Source organism: Pecten maximus, chromosome 9 (genome assembly GCF_902652985.1).
Source record: "Pecten maximus chromosome 9, xPecMax1.1, whole genome shotgun sequence".
Classification (NCBI taxonomy): Eukaryota; Metazoa; Mollusca; class Bivalvia; order Pectinida; family Pectinidae; genus Pecten; species Pecten maximus.
Genome location: NC_047023.1, coordinates 21,814,756 through 21,838,480, shown reverse-complemented (window position 1 = coordinate 21,838,480; position 23,725 = coordinate 21,814,756). Strand labels below are relative to the sequence as shown.

Below are 23,725 nucleotides of genomic sequence, written 5' to 3'. Positions count from 1 at the left end.
AGTTAAATCACGAACTAATAGATTACTGTGTTATCTAAGTCCGTGGAGATTGGAAGCGAAAGTTGTATGTGATACATTTAGAAGTGTGTCAGTGAGTCTAAACCACGATAAATAATGTCATATAGTAAAATAGCGGTTGGGTATTGTTCGGGATCTATATAATGTAGTTATACATACATATGTCTCTGGTATTGTTCTCATAATCACTTCAATGGAAGCCAGAGAGGAATTATGAAAAACTCATTCTGGTTTAAATTTCAGTATATTAGATGTAAAGTGAACGACAATATTATCAAACAAGTATCCAGAGTTTCTCTGTGTTTAACAAAAGAGACAAAAATGTTTTTTGGGGTTTTTTTTTCGTTTTTTGGGAGGACTAAGTTGGACCTAACAACTAAACCTTCCATTTTGATGGTGTTAGAAGGGAGATAACTCTTACTCAAATGTTATAGTTTTTTTTGTAAAGCTCGCTTGCTAAAATATGTAATATTTCTTTCATATTCAAGTGTAGTAGAACTTATTTTGCCAACAAATATATTATCACTGAAATAATTATTAACACTGCAATGCTTTAATACGATAAATCCCATACTTCAGCAGTTTTTCTCTTCTCCAGGCGGTTCACCTCAGATGCATATATCTAAAGGGGTTTGCGTGTGATTAGTAATACCAAGATGGCGACTCCCATGTCCACGTGTTGGTGAAAAGTTAGGCAGATCTCCTAAAATAAGTAACGCTCGCTATTTTTGGTAAAGTGTATCGTTTCCAGTTTCACCATGAAGAGGAAACAGAAGAATCAAGACAATGACAATGACAATGTATGTCTTTTTTATTAGTTACACACATGTATCGTGAGTTATTTACTGTTCTGATGGGTTGTAAACAATTTAGAATTTACTGTTGTAGTCGATTTTTCGTTGTTTAATCGGATTGGAAATATACTCTAATGTGAGAGCATGCATTGGTACTTCAAATAAAATCTAAACTCGGAGAATTAATTCTCCCTTTTCCAATGCATCCTGACAGAGGTTACTACTGTTTGCCCCAAGGTTTTCGATCGATTTGAATTATGTTATAGCATATATGTATTGTCCACCAGCTACAACTCTCAACTATCTTCATTATTAATATTACTGTTGGTGATTTGGTTTGGAAGTTCCATTCAGATATGAAGGGTTTATGGTTCTGAAAAGTATACGTAGCTACTCAAAAAGCCTAAACATAGCATTACCAGTTAAACTTTAATATCCCCCAGTCAGTTTATCAACTTATTAATAAGTGATGTAAAATTTTAAAAAAATATTGAAGCGTTTTTTAATAGTATCAACCATCAAAAATGGAATCTCTAGACTAATCAAAAAATCAAAACTAATTATGTCAGTTTCAGACAACTGTGAATTTTTACTGGAGTACTAGTACTCTTCATGGCGTGTTATAACCTTTAGAAATGAGCCATAACGTTAACATTATTATATAAATTGAGATTTTTTTGTAAACAGAGCAAACAACAAAAACTGAATGACACTGATGATGAAGATAGTGAAGAAATAGATGATTTTGAGGCAGATGAAGACAGTGCTCCATGTGAGGATTTAGATGACAGTGAAGATGACTTTGAAGATGATGTTGATGCAGATTCAAAAGTGCAATCATCTGCTGAAGATGACGCAACGTCAGCAACAAAAATCAGCAAAAAAAGCTTGTTCAAGCCTCCCTCTAATGATGAGCTGAACCATCTGAAGGAGACGGAGAACCTTTACCACTCAAGTCTGTTTCGCATGCAGGTAATTCAGTGAACTATATATTTTTTTTATTGTTTAACTTAGTAAATGAAATTGTACTACATTCGCTCGAATTTCAATAATTAGAATTAAGATATGTTACTGTAGATAAAAAGTGAATATATGTATTGAATAAATATTTCCTTGTTTACATAAAGATTACAGAGCTGCTGTCAGAAGTAACACTAAAAGCAAAACGACGACGGCAGATTGAAAAAGTCTTCACCACTGTCAAGGATATGCTTCTGGATCTTCCCAAAGGAAAACCTCATGAGGTAAATATGTGTCTAGGGTATTACATATCAACCAAGGTGAATGTTAGCTATTCTATAAAATGATTGTTCCAAAAATGTCAAAGATGATAAAATTGATAAACACATAGCGAATGGTATTCCATATGTATATCATATATAGATGTAGAAAAAATAAACTTGTTTTACTATAATTATAATATACAACATATGGTTTTATGCACATGTACCAGGTCTAGTTGCTATTGATATACTGCATGAAAAGGTTTGCTGATTGATACAATAAAACATTTTACTAAAAAAGACATAAAATATTAAAAAACATTTACATTAAAATAAATGGTTGCAATATTCAAATTGAGTAGTGATGATTTGATGGAACTTGTTATGAATTTCATAAGTAAACTGGAGATACAGTAGACTTTCATAGAAGATAATACTAAATTTTTTTTTTTCCAGCTGATGGACCAAGACTGGTTACCAAAAAAATTTGTCAAAGTACCAATCTATCAGTCACCAGAAACAGTGAAAGGAAGATTCCAGTTTTTTCCTCCAACTGAAGTAAAGATGGTTGGAAGTTTTTTGTCCAGAACCTGTGTAAAACCAGGTGTGAATTTGGATATCTCTGTAACAATGCCCATAGTAAGTAAGACATTCTGACATATCAATGACTGAAATCATCTCTGCTCTATTTTACCTATGTACAGGATATTTTACAGCAGATGAAAGCATCCACACAAAGTGACACATTATTTAAGTGCAATTATAACTCAGCACAATGCTTCCGGCCGTGAAAACAGATTTCTACTAAAGATTATATGCAATCATAAGAGGTAATTTTCAAATGGATGTTTGTCTCTCCCATAACACTGGAAAAGATTAAAAACAAGAGTGCAGACATTTATGTCAACAAAGAGAGGTACTATTATAGAGAGAATCAATTACAGTAAAAATCGGTGAAACTTACACACTCGTGTAACCTGCACAGGTGATTTTTGGGGCTGAAAATGTTGGAAATTGTTGGAAAGAAGCTTCTTCCTGAGTATTTTGCTCATCTAAAGTGATATATTATTTCATTATCATATATATTGTTTTCACTTATTCCTGTACTGAGAGGTAATTAAATTAAATCCATTCAGTGACTGATGACATATTCCTTAAATTTTCCAAAACACAAATATTTGACTCTGATAGAAAACTATTTGAACCAGTGTATTTTGGTGTGAAGCAAAGACAATTGACAATATATTTAAATGGTATGTAGTGTAGATAAACTGTTTCTTGTGTTATTAAAGGAATGTCTTCAGAGCAAAGACCACCTGAACCAGCGATACCTGAGGAAGAGAGCTCTGTACTTAGCGGTTCTCGCAAAACACCTGAGGAAGAAGGAGGAGGTAGAGGATCTCAAGTTTACTTACCATCATGGCAGTCACTACAAGCCTATCCTTATACTGCAGGTTAAAGGTAATGATAGCTAGCAATCGGAGCTATTCAACCATTTCCAGGAGATTTTTATTTTCATCAGGAATGAATTTCTTGAATTACTCACTACATTGTTTTTTCTCTTCTGTACACAGGGGACACAGGAAGGCCTGTCACCATACATTTGCATGTGATAGCAGAGGAGGGCATGTTTAAACTGCACCGTTTCCATGTCAACAAAAACAACGTGAGGAAACAATGGTACCATGGTCAAGCAGAGGATGTAGAGGAAGGTGACTACTTTTAAACAAAGCATTTGGAACCCAATGTTTCTTTTTAATTACCGTATGTTTTTTACAATAATCCCCATTGACTTTTTAAATATATTGATAATTCAACATGTACAAAAGCAGGCAATATTATCTGCAGAGTAGTAGCACTACAGTTAACCATATCATAAAATTGTTCAATTTCAGTACTTTCGTTCAAAAAAAAATAAAAGAAAAAAGAAAAAAACAACAAATAAGTAAGCATTCCACATTGTTATTACAATACTGTATTTGGGAAAGCTTGCTAATAACAAGGTCCTTTCTCGATGTAAATATTTACAAAATTGAGAGTTAAATATTTTCTATAGACACCATTTTCAGTGTTGTTTGTGTAGATCATATTATTGATACACTACTCACAGTATTGGACACAAGTTTATGTAGTCTGAGGTAATGAAAGTCACAGACGTAAATTTTTATATGTTTTCTGTTTGACAGGCGACCAACCTGCTACACCCCTGTACAATATGTCAGTCCTTGGCGACCTGACCTTGACCAGGAACACTGACCACCTGACAACTATGCTTGGAGATAGCCAGGGGATCAGGGAGGGAATCCACCTGCTGAAAGTCTGGCTTCATCAACGGGAACTCAGTATGGTTGGTACCCCTTACACCAGTTTTATTGGATAGAGTGGGTGGTCAGCAGTTTTAGTAGATAGAGTGAGTGGTCAGCAGTTTTTAGTGGATATAGTGAGTGGTCAGCAGTTTTAGTGGATATAGTGAGTGGTCAGCAGTTTTTAGTGGATAGAGTGAGTGGTCAGCAGTTTTAGTGGATAGAGTGAGTGGTCAGCAGTTTTTAGTGGATATAGTGAGTGGTCAGCAGTTTTATTGGATAGAGTGAGTGGTCAGCAGTTTTAGTGGATAGAGTGAGTGGTCAGCAGTTTTATTGGATAGAGTGAGTGGTCAGCAGTTTTAGTGGATAGAGTGAATGGTCAGCAGTTTTAGTGGATAGAGTGAGTGGTCAGCAGTTTTAGTGGATAGAGTGAATGGTCAGCAGTTTTAGTGGATAGAGTGAATGGTCAGCAGTTTTAGTGGATAGAGTGAGTGGTCAGCAGTTTTAGTGGATAGAGTGAATGGTCAGCAGTTTTAGTGGATAGAGTGAATGGTCAACAGTTTTAGTGGATAGAGTGAGTGGTCAGCAGTTTTTAGTGGATATAGTGAATGGTCAGCAGTTTTAGTGGATAGAGTGAGTGGTCAGCAGTTTAAGTGGATAGAGTGGGTGGTCAGCAGTTTTAGTGGACAGAGTGGGTGGTCAGCAGTTTTAGTGGACAGAATGGCTGATCACTTTGATAGTGAACATAGTTTTCGGTATCGGTGCATGTTCAGTAAAAGTTTTTTCTCCCAATAGAGGCAAACTTAAAGTCTTAAAACATAATAACAACTGTTTTCTGCTTGATGTTCAGCTTTGAATGGGTGTTGATGGAGACTGGTTATTGCTGTGCATAATATAATGATTGTTGGCAGTTTTAGGACAGTAGTAGCTCCAAGTAGCTGTGGAAAGATCTACCATTATATATATATATTCCAGTTGATATCTCACTTGGATTACGACTGCCATTGGTAAAGAATCGGGTAAAACCAGCTTATGACAATAGCACTCAAGTATACATGTGGTGTCGCGATTTGCCTTGTAATACTAACAGTGGTAAATGTATCTGTCAGTGCCCAACGAAAACACATCTGGTCCATCATACATCCACAGGGAATGATCTTATCAATTGTCAATTCTCGCGATATTTCACTTGGAATACTCATCTGAACTTTTTTCAAAGCTGTTTCAGTCCTAAGAATCTTCACAATCCAAATAAGGTTATTTTAACATGTTCTGCCTTACAGGGGTATGGTGGTTTCTCCGGATACATCCTGTCAATGTATGTCGCTTATTTGTTGTCAAAGCGACGCCTCAACAACATGATGAGTAGCTACCAAGTCTTCAGAAACACACTGTTAAACCTTTGTAAGTATTTCCTAGTTTGATCTATTTTTTTCAAGGAAATTAGGTCAAATTTGTTAAAACGCTCAAATGACTTCTTCTGATTAATAAAAATGACTTGAGTCATGGTATTTCTTAGGTAGATTCCAAGGATGAGGCTCAACCAGGTTTGTGAAAATAAATGACCTTGATCCATAGTCATGGTCACTGGGGTAAAATTTGTTAAAACACTCAGTAATTTTGTTTTATTAACTGAAAGATCTAGAATAATTAAATCGGTGAACAACAGGTGAGAAATGCAGGCCCATTGGACCTCTTTTTTGTTAGGACAAAAAATATATTTCATTGCAGAATGGAAACAATTAGCAATATTCCTATTTACTGTAAATTTAAATATAACAATAATCATTCTATATATTTTTCCATTGAATTTTCAGCTAAATCTGATTGGACAACACAAGGTATTACATTTTGTGAGAATGACTTGGATTCTCAGCGCCCCCTGTTGTCTGATTTCCTTGAGACCTTTGATGTCGTGTTTGTGGATGTGACCGGCTATTTTAACATCTGTGCTTGCATGAACAAGTCTTGTTACAACCGGGTAAGACAATTATTTTAAAGACTACAGTACATGTGTTATCAGTGGAAATGTGAAAAGTATAAAGTGATGATAAAGAGACAGCTGTTTCTCTGTGGAAACTGCAGGAAAATTATACATACATTTTGTACACCTACCAGGTGTATACATTTTAAAAGGTCATAATTCAAATATTTTATGATTTCCTTTAAAGTTTTTAACATGATACATTGTGTTAAGAGATCTGTATAGTCACAGTGTGTTAAGAGATCTGTACAGTCACAGTGTGTTAAGAGATCTGTATAGTCAAAATGCTGACACATCTCCAATTAACTAGCTTTGTGACGAGGCATTCCTTATATACTTATAAAAGACACATTAACATTACATAGAAAATCTTGCTGAGTGACAGGAACTCTTCAACATCTTTCTCTATCTATTGTTTTATACCAAGCCAGAATATATACCATAGATGTCAGACAGTAAGTCAATTATCTGGTAATTATATAATAAGTTCTGCCATTTCTATTGCAGTTCTGTAAAATGCTACCAAATGCTATTTGATTGTCATGCAACAAGCCCTATCCCTTTTTATCCCCCACGAAACTCGTTTGCGGGGGATATTAAATAGGGCTCCGTCCGTCCCTCCGTCCCTCCGTGTGTCCGTCCGAGATTCTTTTCCGGGCTATAACTCCATAACCGTTCAACGCAGCTCATTGAAACTTTCTGTATATATCAGACTAGTGCCCTAGTTGTGCCTTTTGCTATAGCGGACCTTCCATTTTCGGTATTTTTTCTGTCACCATGGAAACTTAATAAAAAATACCAAATTACTGTTTCCTTTTGTTTCCGGGCTATAACTCCAAAACTGTTCAACGCAGCTCCTTGAAACTTTCTGAATATATCAGACTAGTTGTGCCTTTTGCTATTGCGGACCTTCCAATTTCGGAATTTTTTCTGTCACCATGGAGACTTAATCAAAAATACCAAATTACTGTTTCCTTAATAACTCTTACTTTGAGCTTGATATATACATGTATTTGGGTTTTCATACCAACTGCGGGGCGCGGGGGATAATGCCAAGCTTTGCGTCTCCTTGTTGTTAATTATTTGAGTTCCTCCTTGGTTAATTTCTGGATAGATCTTTTAAAAAAATTAGAACCTCATGACTACATCAAGAAAAATTCACCAATTTTCAGTTAAAGATTTTGTTTATAATTTTCTCACCCCTGTTACAGGTTCGTCACGAGGCTGGACAGGCCATGTTGATGCTTGAGGATCATTCTCTGGACAGCTTCTCTCTCTTCTTCATGACACCTCTTCCTTTCCTCCGAACATTTGACAATGTATTACAGTAAGTCCTCAGTCATGGTTTGTTAACTTTCTGATTCTAAATAAATGTGATTATATTTTGTACCAGTATAGGATGTACATTTTGAATTTTAAAACTGTGATTTTAAAGTATTTTTTTTATTTATATAATATTCTGTATAAAATTTTAGGTATAGCCTGCCATCAATAACGGTGGGCTATTCAAAATTATTGCCCTGTGTCTTGTTCCTTCGTCCATCTGTTGTCAGTCTGTCATCAGTCTGTCATCCATCAGTCATCTGTCCATCCATAAACAATTCATGTGTAGGTTCCCCTTGGTCCCTAGTTGTGCCATTTGAATTTAGATATTTGATCAGAAAATCAAAATGGCTGACAGGCGGCCATCTTGGATTTTGAGAATTGAAGTTTCTCAAACTTCAAATGTGTTCCATGTTTTCATGTTATCAGATTAGTAAGAGGAAAAAAGAAAGAAGGGAAAAATAGAGAGATCAGTCTGGAACTTATAAAGATCATTCAATGGTGGGCGCCAAGATCCCACTGGGATCTTTTGGGGGTTTTTTAGATATGAGATTAAATGTTGTTGTAAAATTCATTTGAACATATTCTCTTGTAAGATATTGGAAAATATGGAAAACAAGCTTGTTTTTGTAAAAAAAAAACCTGTGATAATAATGTTCCTTTCAAAATGGCTTTTTCAGCATCAGAGACTTATCCTGTCTTGAGACATTGATCACAAAGTTTGGTCTGACAGACAGAGTTATGGACCTTGGTGGTGATATGATTGCCACCGTAACTCCTAGTTTGATCTCAGTACTACAGCGTTCACTGGACAGGAGAATTAAACTTTTACAAGTCAAACAGGAGGCCACACCTCAGGTCAGTATTGGTCAATCAGTCAGTAAGGACCAACAGTAAGTGACTGAAATACCAAGTATTTAGAAATCTCTCCTTTTTATTTTCAATCTAGTATATTTACATGGAAATCTAGTAAATTTAAGTTAAAATTCAATGAGAATTTCTGTAAATAAGATATAGATTTTAACCTACCTTGAGGCCACCTGCATATAACAAAATGTCTGGATAAAGGCCAGATGTTTTTCGTACCAATGTAACAGAATTCATTGTATTTTAAACTCTATATATAAAAGCACCTGCCGATAAAGGCCACTTTTGTCTGCTCTTTCAGTGGCTTTTATATAAAAAATTGACTGTCTTTAATAGATAAATTTAGTCAGAAATATAGTGTCATAATGGAGTGTACATGTTGTACATTTTACACCTACAATGTGGATTACAGTGGAACATCAAGGAGGAGCCACCTAAACCTGGTTGTCAGGAACAGATAACTGTTGGAGTTTTACTTAACCCAGACACATGCACTAGTATATTAGACAAGGGACCCCCGGCAGACTCTCCAGAGGTATGTGATAACTGTTTCTATTAGTACTTATTAGTCCCCTACCGTTGAAACCAATTGGACTATAGGCTGCCTCCGTCCATCTAGTATATATATACGTTTGTACATAACACCAAAGTTTTGTTAGGGCTGTAGCAGCTTCATTCCTCGACGGATTTTGATCAAACTTCATACAATGATAAAGGACCGTAGCATCTCAGACAAGTCCGAGTTTCAAGTTTTTTGGGTCAAGGTCAAGGTCACTGTTACTATTCTTATTGGAGGTCAGTAGGGGACATGTATTGCTTGAGTAATACCCAGTATGCTTATTTTAGGTATTAAAAACCTAATTCTCTATAACACACATACAGTACTGTAGAACTATTTTATGTGAACCTGACAGGCACGACATACTCGTAAAGTTTAAGATGAATGTATTCATGTATTCTGTATTAAAAGTTGCTACTGAATTATTTAAGAAGGAATTGTTGTTTAATTATCTAAAAAGGAATTGTTGGAAGATGTAATATAAATAAAAAACAGAAATTAAATTGTAGTGGGATTTAATTATAAAGAAAGAAAGAGATTTTTTCATTTCTCACAAACTTCTCTCACAATAAGTAGGGGTATTTAATTCAAAAATTTAATTTCATTAAGCATATTTTGAATAGTTATATAACTGTTTGTAAATCTTCCTGATTTTACTTAAAATGATTTATGTTGTAGGCAGAAGATTTCCGTGAGTTTTGGGGTGAGAAATCTGAGCTTCGCCGATTTAAAGATGGCAGCATTTGTGAGGCAGTTGTATGGATGGAAGCGAATTCTGAAATTTCAAAGAAGAGAACGGTCTGTTCTATAGCTGTCAAACATATTCTACTCAGGTAAGCAAATTTCATTTATGTAAAGGAACCCAGCATAGTGACATTGTTTATACCAGTGGTGACTCATAGTGACTTGTGGTGACTTGTTGACTCGTAGTGACTTGTGGTGACTCGTAGTGACTTGTGGTGACTTGTTGACTCGTAGTGACCCATGGCGACTTGTGGTGACACACGATGACCTATGATGATCCGTGATGACCCATGGCGACTCATGGTGACCAGTGATGACTCATGAAGACTTGTGGTGACTCGTGGTGACTCGTGGTGACTCGTGATGACCCATGATGATACTAGTTAGTGTCATGACAAGAGTGTTTATGTTGATAGTTACAACCTGTAACATCACAGTAAAACTTATGGTTACAGTGTAGGCTCTCAACTATGTTTATGACTTACTGTGACAATGGAGGCTTGTACAACTATGTTATGACTTACTGTGACAATGGGGGCTTGTACCAACTATGTTTTGATTTACTGTGACAATGGGGGCTTGTACCAACTATGTTATGATTTACTGTGACAATGGGGGCTTGTACCAACTATGTTATGATTTACTGTGACAATGGGGGCTTGTACCAACTATGTTATGATTTACTGTGACAATGGGGGCTTGTACCAACTATGTTATGATTTACTGTGACAATGGGGGCTTGTACAACTATGTTATGACTTACTGTGACAATGGGGGCTTGTACCAACTATGTTATGACTTACTGTGACAATGGGGGCTTGTACCAACTATGTTTTGATTTACTGTGACAATGGGGGCTTGTACCAACTATGTTATTATTTACTATGGCAATGGGGGCTTGTACAACTATGTTATGATTTACTGTGACAATGGGGGCTTGTACAACTATGTTATGATTTACTGTGACAATGGGGGCTTGTACCAACTATGTTATGACTTACAGTGACAATGGGGGCTTGTACCAACTGTGTTATGACTTACTGTGACAATGGGGGCTTGTACAACTATGTTATGGCTTACTATGGCAATGGGGGCTTATACCAACTATGTTATGACTTACTGTGACAATGGGGGCTTGTATCAACTATGTTATGATTTACTGTGACAATGGGGGCTTGTACCAACTATGTTATGACTTACTGTGACAATGGGGGCTTGTACCAACTATGTTATTATTTACTATGGCAATGGGGGCTTGTACAACTATGTTATGATTTACTGTGACAATGGGGGCTTGTACCAACTATGTTATGATTTACTGTGACAATGGGGGCTTGTACCAACTACATGTATGCTATGGCTTACTGTGACAATGGGGCTTGCACAACTATGTTATGACTTACAGTGACAATGGGGGCTTGTACCAACTGTGTTATGACTTACTGTGACAATGGGGGCTTGTACAACTATGTTATGATTTACTGTGACAATGGGGGCTTGTACCAACTATGTTATGACTTACTGTGACAATGGGGGCTTGTACCAACTATGTTATGACTTACTGTGACAATGGGGGCTTGTACCAACTATGTTATGACTTACTGTGACAATGGGGGCTTGTACCAACTATGTTATGACTTACTGTGACAATGGGGGCTTGTACCAACTATGTTATGACTTACTGTGACAATGGGGGCTTGTACCAACTATGTTATGACTTACTGTGACAATTGGGGCTTGTACCAACTATGTTATGACTTACTGTGACAATGGGGGCTTGTATCAACTATGTTATGACTTACTGTGACAATGGGGGCTTGTACCAACTATGTTATGGCTTACTGTGACAATGGGGCTTGTACAACTATGTTATGATTTACTGTGACAATGGGGGCTTGTACCAACTACATGTATGTTATGGCTTACTGTGACAATGGGGCTTGTACAACTATGTTATGACTTACAGTGACAATGGGGGCTTGTACCAACTGTGTTATGACCTACTGTGACAATGGGGGCTTGTACCAACTATGTTATGTCTTACTGTGACAATGGGGGCTTGTACCAACTGTGTTATGACTTACTGTGACAATGGGGGCTTGTACCAACTGTGTTATGACTTACTGTGACAATGGGGGCTTGTACCAACTATGTTATGACTTAGTGACAATGGGGGCTTGTACCAACTATGTTATGACTTACTGTGACAATGGGGGCTTGTACCAACTATGTTATGACTTACAGTGACAATGGGGGCTTGTACCAACTGTGTTATGACTTACTGTGACAATGGGGGCTTGTACAACTATGTTATGGCTTACTATGGCAATGGGGGCTTATACCAACTATGTTATGACTTACTGTGACAATGGGGGCTTGTATCAACTATGTTATGATTTACTGTGACAATGGGGGCTTGTACCAACTATGTTATGACTTACTGTGACAATGGGGGCTTGTACCAACTGTGTTATGATTTACTGTGACAATGGGGGCTTGTACCAACTACATGTATGTTATGGCTTACTGTGACAATGGGGGCTTGTATCAACTATGTTATAATTTACTGTGACAATTGGGGCTTGTACCAACTATGTTGTGACTTACAGTGACAATGGGGGTTTGTACCAACTATTAAAGTTTAGGCTTTTGACTACATGTAGATATATGGTCAATGATTAGAAGCAACAATGAGAAGGGTATAATGATGTTCCATTGTACAGAGACATGATCATTTTGAACCACGTGGTGATTTGTTTATTACAGACAAGCTGGAATACCTCCAGAGTCTGTATGTTACATTGGCCCACAGCTGGATCCACTGTTGTACCTGCCAATGAGGACAAAGAAAGGGATGATGAGTTATGGTACAGGGGAAGAGGAGACTGTAGCTGTTATGCACACCTATGATTCACTGTGTAAAATCCTACGTAATCTCAAGGACCTGCCACTGACGATCAACTCCACGCAGGGGACGTCCCCTGTGTTCAGATTTACAGAGGTAAATCCATTAGTATAGGTGACACTGATATGATGTTTTACTTGTTTTACATGTTTGTCTTTGATTCATGTTGATATGTTTTCCATAGAGTATTAAATTCTCTTGTTTTTAGCTCACCTGCCCGAAGGGCAAGTGAGCTTATGCCATGGCGCGGCGTCCGTCGTCCGTCCGTCGTCCGTCCGGCCGTCTGGCCGGCCGTCCGTCCGGCGTCAACTTTTCCATTCAAGCAACTTCTTCTCAATAACCAAAAGGCCCAGAGACCTAATATTGGGCCTGTAGCATGCTGGGGTGAAGGGCTACCAAGTTTGTTCAAATGAATAACGTTGACCTTCATTCAAGGTCACAGGGGTCAAAAAGGCTAAAATCTTTAAACGACTTCTTCTCAATAACCAAGAGTCCCAGGGAGTTGATATTAGGTCTGTAGCATGCTGGGGTGAAGGGCTACCAAGTTTGTTCAAATGAATAACGTTGACCTTCATTCAAGGTCACAGGGGTCAAAAAGGCTAAAATCTTTAAACGACTTCTTCTCAATTACCAACAGTCCCAGAGACCTAATATTTGGCCTGTAGCATGCTGGGGTGAAGGGCTCGCAAGTTTGTTCAAATGAATGACCTTGATCTTCATTCAAGGTCACAGGAGTCAAAAAGGCTAAAATCTTTAAACGACTTCTTCTCAATAACCAAGAGTCCCAGGGAGTTGATATTAGGTCTGTAGCATGCTTGGGTAAAGGGCTACCAAGTTTGTTGAAATGAATGACCTTGACCTTCATTCAAGGTCACAGGAGTCAAAAAGGCTAAAATCTTGAAACGACTTCTTCTCAATAACCAAGAGTCCCATGGAGTTAATATTGGGTCTGTAGCATGCTGGGGTAAAGGGCTACCAAGTTTGTTCAAATGAATGACCCTGACTCGCATTCAAGGTCACGTCGATCAAGTATGCTTAAATCTTTGAATGACTTTTAGTGAAAAGCCAAAGTGCAGAGAGACATTATTATATTGGTCCTGTAGCATGCTTTCAAATAACTGCAGGATCCATATATGAAAAGATCACTGCATTGCAGGTGAGCGATTTGGGCCCATTGGGCCCTTGTTGTTAGTGTTCTGTCAATTCTCGATAATCAATGGGTTGATAACAAGTAATTAGCAAATCGGAAACAAAAATCCATAATGAATTCTTGTGAATGTATTTTTGATGTTTTGGTGAGGACAAAAAAGTGTGATATGTGAATTATTTAGATTTGTTTATTTACAGACCAATTATGTTTATTGTATGACATTACAATTAAATCTGATTAAATAATATTAATTGATAATAAGTAATTTATGTTTAATTTGATCTGATTACATAATTGATAATTAGTAGTTTGTGTTTAATCTATAATGGTTTATGATAATCTTGTTGATTCTGAACTGTATGTGTTGGTTGATAATTTTCTTCTTCCCATGTAAGTGTTGCCCCTGTATTCCACTGTTAATGTATAAGACTGTGATGTTTTATATATCCTAGGTGTTTCCAGCCCTTCAGTGCACTTCACCGACACAACTGGTGGGAGAAGAAGGCAGCTTTCAGTGCCCTAAGGCGACCAAGCCCCTTCCTCCATATACACCTGTTCACAAGAGTAAGTCTTTCTTTGCTGCAGTGAAAGTTTTGCCCTCTTAAAGTTAAATAAGTAGTTGCATACCTTTTGATATACAGAGTCTTGAGTTTTTACAAGCTTTCAGTGTATAGCTAATTCCTGCTTCTCTGAGTATTATATAATGCATCCCTGTGAAAATCATTTTTTGAGTCCCATGCAATATTAACGTAAAACAAATTTTGTCGATCAATAGTTGTATGCCTGATGGAGGGAAGTGGTAAATGGCCGGACGAGATAGAACCTTTCCGTCGCCTGAAGGCAGCATTTCATATAGCTGTGGGAAAGACTCTGTCTAGTGACCATAATCTTGTTGTCAGGACGACCCCTGGATATATTGATGTCAAGAAGGTGAGTTTGATACAACTGACTATTATATGATCCGTATTAGTACCCAACTGGGAACCAGTGGGGCGGGATTTACGATCGGATCATGCTGTGTCCGTCCGTCTGTCCTTTGACTTTAGTTTTCCTGGGTTCTATCTCACTGAAACTTCATAGTTAGGGCATAAGTTCACCTAGGTTAGTTGGTTTGCTATGAACCAAAAGTAGCTGGTCACTCACATTTTGACCTTTGACCTCCATCTGGTGGTTATGTAAATGTTACATTCCTATATAGAATTCTGATAAAGAAGCTATTACATATATCTGTATTTATTCCATCGATTGTAACATATCACCATTTTTTAATCCATTTACTGTAATATATTTCCTATGTTTAGTCCATCAAGTTTAAATATTTTCTGTATAAAATTCCTTAATGTTACACATTTTCACAGAAAAATTTCCTCTAAGATATTTTGCCTTGTAATTTTCAGAATAATTACATATTTCGAGTGGAGCTAGCCTACCTGCGTGAGATAGCACTGGCCAAGTCTCATCGTACGCCCGAGGGGATGATGAAGATGATAGACACAGCTGAATCAATAGAACTGGAAAAACAGATTGTTGCTCTCCCAAAACTTACCAGTACATTACATGGGTAAGTTGTGTCCCTCCCAAAACTTACCAGTACATTACATGGGTAAGTTGTGTCCCTCCCAAAACTTACAGTACATTACATGGGTAAGTCATGTCCCTCCCAAAACTTACAGTACATTACATGGGTAAGTCATGTCCCTCCCACAACTTACCAGTACATTACATGGGTAAGTCATGTCCCTCCCAAAACTTACCAGTACATTACATGGGTAAGTCATGTCCCTCCCACAACTTACCAGTACATTACATGGGTAAGTATTGTCCCTCCCAAAACTTACAGTACATTACATGGGTAAGTCATGTCCCTCCCAAAACTTACAGTACATTACATGGGTAAGTTGTGTCCCTCCCAAAACTTACAGTACATTACATGGGTAAGTTGTGTCCCTCCCACAACTTACCAGTACATTACATGGGTAAGTCGTGTCCCTCCCAAAACTTACAGTACATTACATGGGTAAGTCATGTCCCTCCCAAAACTTACAGTACATTACATGGGTAAGTTGTGTCCCTCCCAAAACTTACAGTACATTACATGGGTAAGTTGTGTCCCTCCCACAACTTACCAGTACATTACATGGGTAAGTCGTGTCCCTCCCAAAACTTACAGTACATTACATGGGTAAGTCATGTCCCTCCCAAAACTTACAGTACATTACATGGGTAAGTCATGTCCCTCCCAAAACTTACAGTACATTATATGGGTAAGTTGTGTCCCTCCCACAACTTACCAGTACATTACATGGGTAAGTCGTGTCCCTCCCAAAACTTAAAACATCAGTCTTGCCAAAACATTTTTTGTTCAAGGGATTTTTTCAGAAGTTTCAGAGGCCCCACAAAGGTTGATATAAGAATGATCTTGAGCTGTCATGGGGGTTAAATTTGTTAAAATATTCAAACACCTTCATTTCACAAACGAAAAGGCCAAGAATCATGATATTTCCTTGGTATGTTCCTGGCATTGACCCCCCACAAAGTTTGCAAAAAGAAATGACCTTGACCTATATTCCATGTCACAGGGGTCAAATTTATTGAAATGATTACACAATTTATTTTCAAAAACCAAAAGCCATTGAATTATGATGTTTGGCTGTTAGTTTCCTGTGACCTTGACCCATATTCAAGGTCACAGGAGTCAAATTTGTTAAAACTTTCAAATGACTTCTACTGATTAACTGAAAGGCCTAGACTCATATTCTTTTGATGAGCTAAAAGACAGTGAATCGCCAAAGAATGGAATACCATGTGAGGATGCAGACCCATGGGGCCTTTTGTTAAATAAGAAGAAAATGTGATGACATTTGCTTGATAATTTCTGTTTTGTTTCTTCAGTATCCAACAACAACACAACACTTTTAGTGGAGCAGTACGACTGGCCAAACGCTGGGTGTCCTCACAACTTCTGTCTGACCACATACGAGATGAGGCTCTAGAGCTCATGGTGGCCCAAATCTACATAGCTCCTAGCCCCTTTAGTGTGCCAAAGTAAGAAAGAAGCTCTGGGGGTTGTTACAGTTTGTTGTAAACTAAATAAAAATCTTTTTTTTTTTTTTTAATTAATACTATAAATTATTCTAAATTTGTCATCCGTTTACTATTCGGAAGTCGTTAATCAAACAAAATTATCACCAAGATAACCAAGTTATCCATCTCTGTACAGTTGGATGTGAACAAAGGTGCTTGACACTTTACTATCACCCAGAATGAAAATAAACCCCATGCCGTGACCCCCTGCATAACTTATTACTGAATGACACAAACGTGAATACATACATGTAGATAACATAGCTAGCATGAATTTTCAAATTGTATGAAGCTAATTGATCTCTTTTGATTATAATGATTACAGCTATGTCTAGTACACTTGTACAATGTACTTGGGTATTATGAAAGATGATACATCATGTGAAAAATGAATACAAAAATGTAAAAGGAGGCTATGTAGTATGTTGGGGAGTAACATATTAGTGAGGTTTAACTGTAGGAATTATGGCATATAGTACTCTTATAACATGATGATCGGCCGATTTATTATCCGACGTTATTAAGTTGACTGTGACCTCTAAGAGGTTACACAACAACTGTCAAATTTCATTTTTGGTGTTGAACCTCTAACATGTTGAGCTGAAGTATTACATTTATATGCCATGTATCAGTATTATTCAGAAACAAGAGACTTTCAGATATTCCACATCTTTCATAGCCATTCCAAATAAGCAATGTTATTGCGTACAAATTATTCCTCTCAAAACTTCCTTTAGTTTAATGGCTGTAAATGATTTCAATATTGCAGATGGGTTCTTAAAACAATGCAAATATCTCGGTACAAATCATACAATATAATTGTAACTATATAATTATATAATCTTAGCTCGAATCTGTGTGTAAATCTTAAGTAAATTTCAAATGAGAGCATTGTGTCTTCTGTCAACAGACAACATGGCGTCTGTTACAGGGTTTGCCCAATTACATGTACATGATGTATAAAAATATTGTACAAATACAAAAGAAAACAATTTTTTTTCACAAAATAAATTCTAACACATGATCACAAACACTTTATCATCATTAATATACATTATGATCATCACTTATGTATAATTTCCATGAAACATTTTAATGTATGTTACCATTATGTGATACATCTTATTTATCTTCAAATAAAGCCATTCCCTGAATGTAAATCTTCAAATAAGCCTTCTCAACTTGAGTAAAAGTTTGGTATTTAATTTTGAGGAGGACTTATTTTTAGTTTTGAATTATTTGAAATTGACTATTCTGCAATGCTATAAGAAAGGGGCTGTTGGTGGGCAGGCGCTTAATTATTTGCCGATAAATATGTACGGTAATGAAAAATGAATTATTAGAACTTTTCATTTGTTTCTTACACGATAGGAGGATTAAAAGAATCAATTTAGTTCACACAGTACCAACATTATAACCCACATTTTCTCTTGGGTCTCGCCATCTTAGAATTCCTTTTTTCCTGGAGTTCATTATAATTATTAAACGAAACTTAAATTTTTTGTAAAAAATAAAATAAAAACTTAATGGGAAGTAAAATAGTACATTTTATAACATTGATAAGAAATATGCCAGAGCAATTATATAGCATTAACAGTTAGATGGAGTCAACACCGGAGTGGTGTTGAATTGTATGACTGACAAGGACTGTATCAGTAGACCTGACTGGGTCACTTATAGAGCATGCTGCCTTCCCAAGTCTGTTTTCCTGTCCTTCAATGACCATAGATGTTGATTGGATGTTAATTAAACAATATAAAACGAAACTAAACTCCGTTCCAGGTTACAAATCCAACCCTTGCCTGGCATGATAAGGGCAGGACACCAGACTCCTAGAGAATATAGAGGCCCTTGGGCATGGACAACACTGACTTTGTCAGTGTATATAGTTAAATGTTATCCAGCTAAATACATGATCAACTGTACAAAATAATTTAGGATTATGGTGGTCAAATAGACTGTATTTGATACCGGACAGCCTCTGTCTACTTAAACCAAGCAGTCCTATATATATATCTTCACCAAATAAATATTGTATGACATGCAAAATCTACATTAGAGTGAAATTACCAATTCCACAAATTCATTTTACACTCTAACATTCACATAAATCAGATTTTTGTAGAATTTAATTCTGAGTCAAAAACCATGGCAACCAATTGCAATTTTTATGGGACAGATTGTACATATCATATTTGGTATTATATTTGACATTGATAGTTTCCCCATTATCATTGAGACAGTAAAAAACATTGTTAGTTTTATAAAGCATGCCTAAACCTTGTTAAACCTACTTAATATTATGTAAGTATGGTGATGAATTATAGATTTTCCAAAACAAAAAGATATCTTTTTTTTAATTAATACTATAAATTATTCTAAATTTGTCATCCGTTTACTATTCGGAAGTCGTTAATCAAACAAAATTATCACCAAGATAACCAAGTTATCCATCTCTGTACAGTTGGATGTGAACAAAGGTGCTTGACACTTTACTATCACCCAGAATGAAAATAAACCCCATGCCGTGACCCCCTGCATAACTTATTACTGAATGACACAAACGTGAATACATACATGTAGATAACATAGCTAGCATGAATTTTCAAATTGTATGAAGCTAATTGATCTCTTTTGATTATAATGAGCAAAAAATGATAACTTTTTCAGATTTAGTCCCAACTGGAAACAGATGTATAATTTTGTCACTTAATCATGAAATATTGCAAATATTGCCAAAAATGTCCTAAAATTCTTAATATTCAGGTAAGTTGTGTAAACTTTGCCTGCACCATGTTTAAACGAACACTATATCACAAGCCCTTTGACACATTGAGTGAGTTTTGACACTCGGAGGAAAAGCCAAGAAAATCTGAATTCTGCTTCAGTGAGGTAGCGCTGTAAAGTCAAAAGTAGTTTTGCGCTATCAGAAGGAGACAAACATGAACATACCACAACCTCCCAAACTACACATACATTATACTCATGCATCTCGCACACTGGCGAAGTTGTCCTTAAATTACTATAGCTGTTGTTAGGATATGAAACAATTAAAAACCAAACCACTTAACGAATAATTAACATAAAACTTTTACATGAAATATTCATCCTAATCTTGTGTTCTTTAGCTCACCACTTGTTGGGTTTTTGAGGTTCCTCCGTCTGTTGTCAAGTCATGACTGGAGCAGAACACCACTGCTCGTGAATCTCAACCAAGAGTTTACAGGTAGGTCTGTCCTCAACATCACTATATAGTGAGGGAAAGGCAATGTTACAGTATTCATGCTTGTGTGACCAGAAGTCAGTTAGATATTTGCCATGAATCTTTCAGTTCGATTTGTGGACTATTTGTAACCAACATCCATTCATTTAGCAATAATGTGAATACATTTATGTTTGTTCAATTTTAATGCAATTGTATATTCTAAATTGAAAGTTTTTAGTAAAATTGTCAAGTTTATTGTAAATGCCAATGATATGCCCAGAACATTTGAATATAGTATGAATGCACATATTATGTGAGGTTCGAAAGACATCAAAATAACACCCTATTTCATTCATAGCTCTATGATTGTCAATACTCTGGTAGTGTTTTGTAAAGTGCAGCACAAATGTAAAAATAATTACTCTGAAGTAATTTTGTTCATTACTTTCTATCAAAGGTTTAATATTCTATAGAATAAAATTCATGATGCTGTTTTAGTCTGGTTTAGACTTCAATGGCATGTGCTAAATGTTTTATACCCTCCCCTGAGCCAAACAAGAAATGCTTGGTCTTTCCAAACAACATGTTACATCCTATTTGTATATACCCTATAGCTGGTGACTATGCAGAGATTTCCTCAAAGTTTTCCAAAGACAGAAAAACTTTGCCCCTGATGTTCATTGCCACCCCTGGAGACAAGCTGAGCTCCCATTGGACAGCAGGGTTACCAACGGCCCCCATCCTACAGCGACTTCTCCTACTCGCAAAGGAATCTCTCAATGTCCTGGAAAGTCAACTCAACTCTAGTCAGCTTCTGGATGCAACAGACTTCAAAGTAAGTTTTTAATACTTCTGTCTAATTAGATTGTTGCAAAAGAATCGATGTTGTCGATTTTGCAATGCCTGACATCAAAAGTAGGAATATAACAACTAGATTCTGCTACAAATTATATACAGAAAATATTTGCAGAAATTGGCACAACTTAGTTATGATCTTATATATTATTTGATCTCTTTATTTCTGAAAAATTTGAAGAATTACTGGTTCGAAGTTCAAAGTAACTTGTTTTCAAACTTTTTTCTGACTTACTCAATAATATGCACTGTTATGTAATCACCAGCAAATTTTCCGGCCACCAATGGAAATCTATGACGTGGTCATACACCTGAGACAGAAAATGGTCCCGCGTCAGAACCAGGCAGTGGACATCACAAATGAGACAAACATCCCCCTGCATGTCTACAACGTGTCGTGTGAGGTGATGCCAGTGTACGAGTTTGACCCAGTACAGATGTATCTGTCAGAACTACGGGTTAGTATCAGTAACAGAAAGAAATTGGCCACTTGGATAAGAAGTCCACAACTGGAAACTGGGAGAGGCTATAGTTTTGCGCTGTGTCTCTCCATCTTTCTGTCCTTCCACTATCATGTCCTGGACTCTATATCTTACACTATTGTATACTATATTCATTTTCTAAAATAATGTAAATAATGCTGGATAAAAGATTATCAGGACTTAACAGGCTGAGAATAGTAAAATTTTGTAGTTCCCTCCATGATTTTGATATGTTATTTAATTTTGTCTTTCAGGCAGCTTACAGCGAGTATGCTTTGTTTTTCAATGATCGTTACGGAGGAAACCTTATTGGTGTTGTGTGGAAACCTCAGGCATTCAACAAGACTACATTTTCGGTACGTAATGTTTATAGCCCAAGATATTCAATAAATCCCTGTATTTGTACATGGACCTGTATTTATTGGGTCGGGAAGACATTTATGAACAATTAACTGAATTCAGATCATAATATATCTTTTAAAAGTCTGTAAACACAAGCTGATCTTTCTCAGAGGAATCAAATGACATTTTTGAAATTTCTACACAAAAGTAAGTACCTCGTTACCTATACAGTATACCTACATGTATTGTGTAGTTCATACTAAATGTAGATCCCTCCGTAAAGAAAACAGCTGTTAACTAGTGTACATTTCGTAATATTCGCTGGGGATTTGATTAAACTTCGCTACATTCATGATCATTAAATATAGTGTGAAAATACATAATCCGCGAATAGATCAACACAAATGTATGATGATAAAAACTTCACTACAGAATGTTTACAATTGGTGTTGGCATGAAATTTAATACCTGCGAACAAGTTCAGACTTGGACAACCACAAAATATTTGCCCCGCGAAATTAACAACTTTACAATAATTACTGGTTACATATAAATATGTACCTTTGTAGTATACCAATATTTGTTACAGGTGAATCGCATAGCAGGAAAGATGCCAATATCGCAGAACACAGACAAACATTCAGATATTCAAATTGTGGCAAACGTTGAGGCCATTCTGGAGGATTTTCAGGTGCTTGGTGGAGGTCTAGCATCCAAAGTGGAGGTAAAAAAGTGGAATTTCGGATCAGTACAGTGAGCTGGATCAATCTAGACACATCAAACAGTCAGCAATATCTTTTAATATAAAATGTGAAACTTATGTGGAAATGTCAGAGTTGAGGAGTTTACCTTCCTGATCATCTGTCTTGGACTACAGAACAGTTATAGGCCTATAAACTTGTTTATTTTACTGTATATAATGTGTATAAAATTACATAATAAAAAATATGTATTCTATGAGTGATCAGTTTATTATTATTTATACAGGACTGGGAGCTAGTATTTATTTATTAGAATTCTATTTGATATTGGAATCCTACATCAGGAGTAGCAGAAGAGTTATAGAAAAGTAGAATGAATGAAAAAAACACTGACTGCTTTCAGGTATTCAGATTGTGCAGTTATTACATTTCAGACACATTCTTTTAGAGACTGGCAGATGTGGTAGGAAAAAAAAATTTGACTTGGATTTTACACCGAGTTTTTTTGTGAACAGCCAGGTTCATTTGAGATGGAGTCTCCTTGTAGTAGTTAATGACTACCTCACAGGAGGCCTGTTGCATGCTATTAAGAGCAAATAGGGTAATGTGTCTTGCCCAAGGACACAATCATGACATCACGGACCGACCAGTTTCTCAGCCTCCTGAGAAATACAAACCGACATGGGTAGGGAGCATCAAACCATGCATGTACGTCGGATCTTCACCTGAGGTTATGTGGCCAGCAATCTGAGCTATGGCGGCCCCATGGAATTTACAGTGAAGTGTATGGGACATATTATTGCAGGACTTGGTGAAATAACAAGTTAAACAATTTCACTTCCATTGGATTTTATTGTGAAGTGAAATAGTTTGACTTCTTAATTAACTGTTCTGCAATATTATGTTACCATACATATAGACATTTAAAAAAAAATCTTTTCTAGAAATGTTAAATTCATGAATCATCAAAATATTCACACGGATCTAAAATCCTCATCTTAACCGTAGTAGTGATCCATTCATTATCAGAATTACTTCCCCTGGAAGGTTTTCTGTGACCTCTATTATGTCTCTGGGGTTAACTCAAAATGGAGAACTGCTAAGGCAAGAATAGATGGGAGGGGTTTACCAAGTCAAAACGTTCATGATGTTGCTATGGTTGTCTTCTACAAGAGCATTCAGCAAG

General features: G+C 36.5%; 1 protein-coding gene across 1 annotated transcript; it reads left to right on the top strand.

Annotated features, from left to right (window-relative positions):
* The first annotated feature begins 649 nt into the window (after positions 1-649).
* Positions 650-22,798, top strand: LOC117334692 (nucleolar protein 6-like). Its single transcript, XM_033894452.1, has 23 exons — positions 650-818; positions 1,500-1,784; positions 1,940-2,056; positions 2,492-2,674; positions 3,328-3,496; positions 3,610-3,747; positions 4,222-4,382; positions 5,622-5,742; positions 6,156-6,319; positions 7,534-7,649; positions 8,326-8,503; positions 8,925-9,047; positions 9,750-9,904; positions 12,582-12,816; positions 14,323-14,434; positions 14,646-14,800; positions 15,268-15,431; positions 16,763-16,915; positions 20,083-20,180; positions 20,774-20,994; positions 21,281-21,472; positions 21,751-21,852; positions 22,428-22,798. The coding sequence occupies exons 1-23, from the start codon at positions 777-779 to the stop codon at positions 22,593-22,595; spliced, it is 3,552 nt and encodes a 1,183-aa protein (XP_033750343.1). The 5' UTR covers positions 650-776; the 3' UTR covers positions 22,596-22,798.
* Positions 22,799-23,725: the final 927 nt, after the last annotated feature.

What these genes read in the sequence shown, in the direction of transcription:
- LOC117334692 (XM_033894452.1), top strand. Translation starts at nt 777, where the DNA reads ATGAAGAGGAAACAGAAGAATCAAGACAATGACAATGACAAT. An exon ending in ACATTTGACAATGTATTACA is followed by an intron (nt 7,650 to 8,325) that starts GTAAGTCCTCAG and finishes TGGCTTTTTCAG; the next exon opens with CATCAGAGACTTATCCTGTC. An exon ending in GTCAAACATATTCTACTCAG is followed by an intron (nt 9,905 to 12,581) that starts GTAAGCAAATTT and finishes TGTTTATTACAG; the next exon opens with ACAAGCTGGAATACCTCCAG.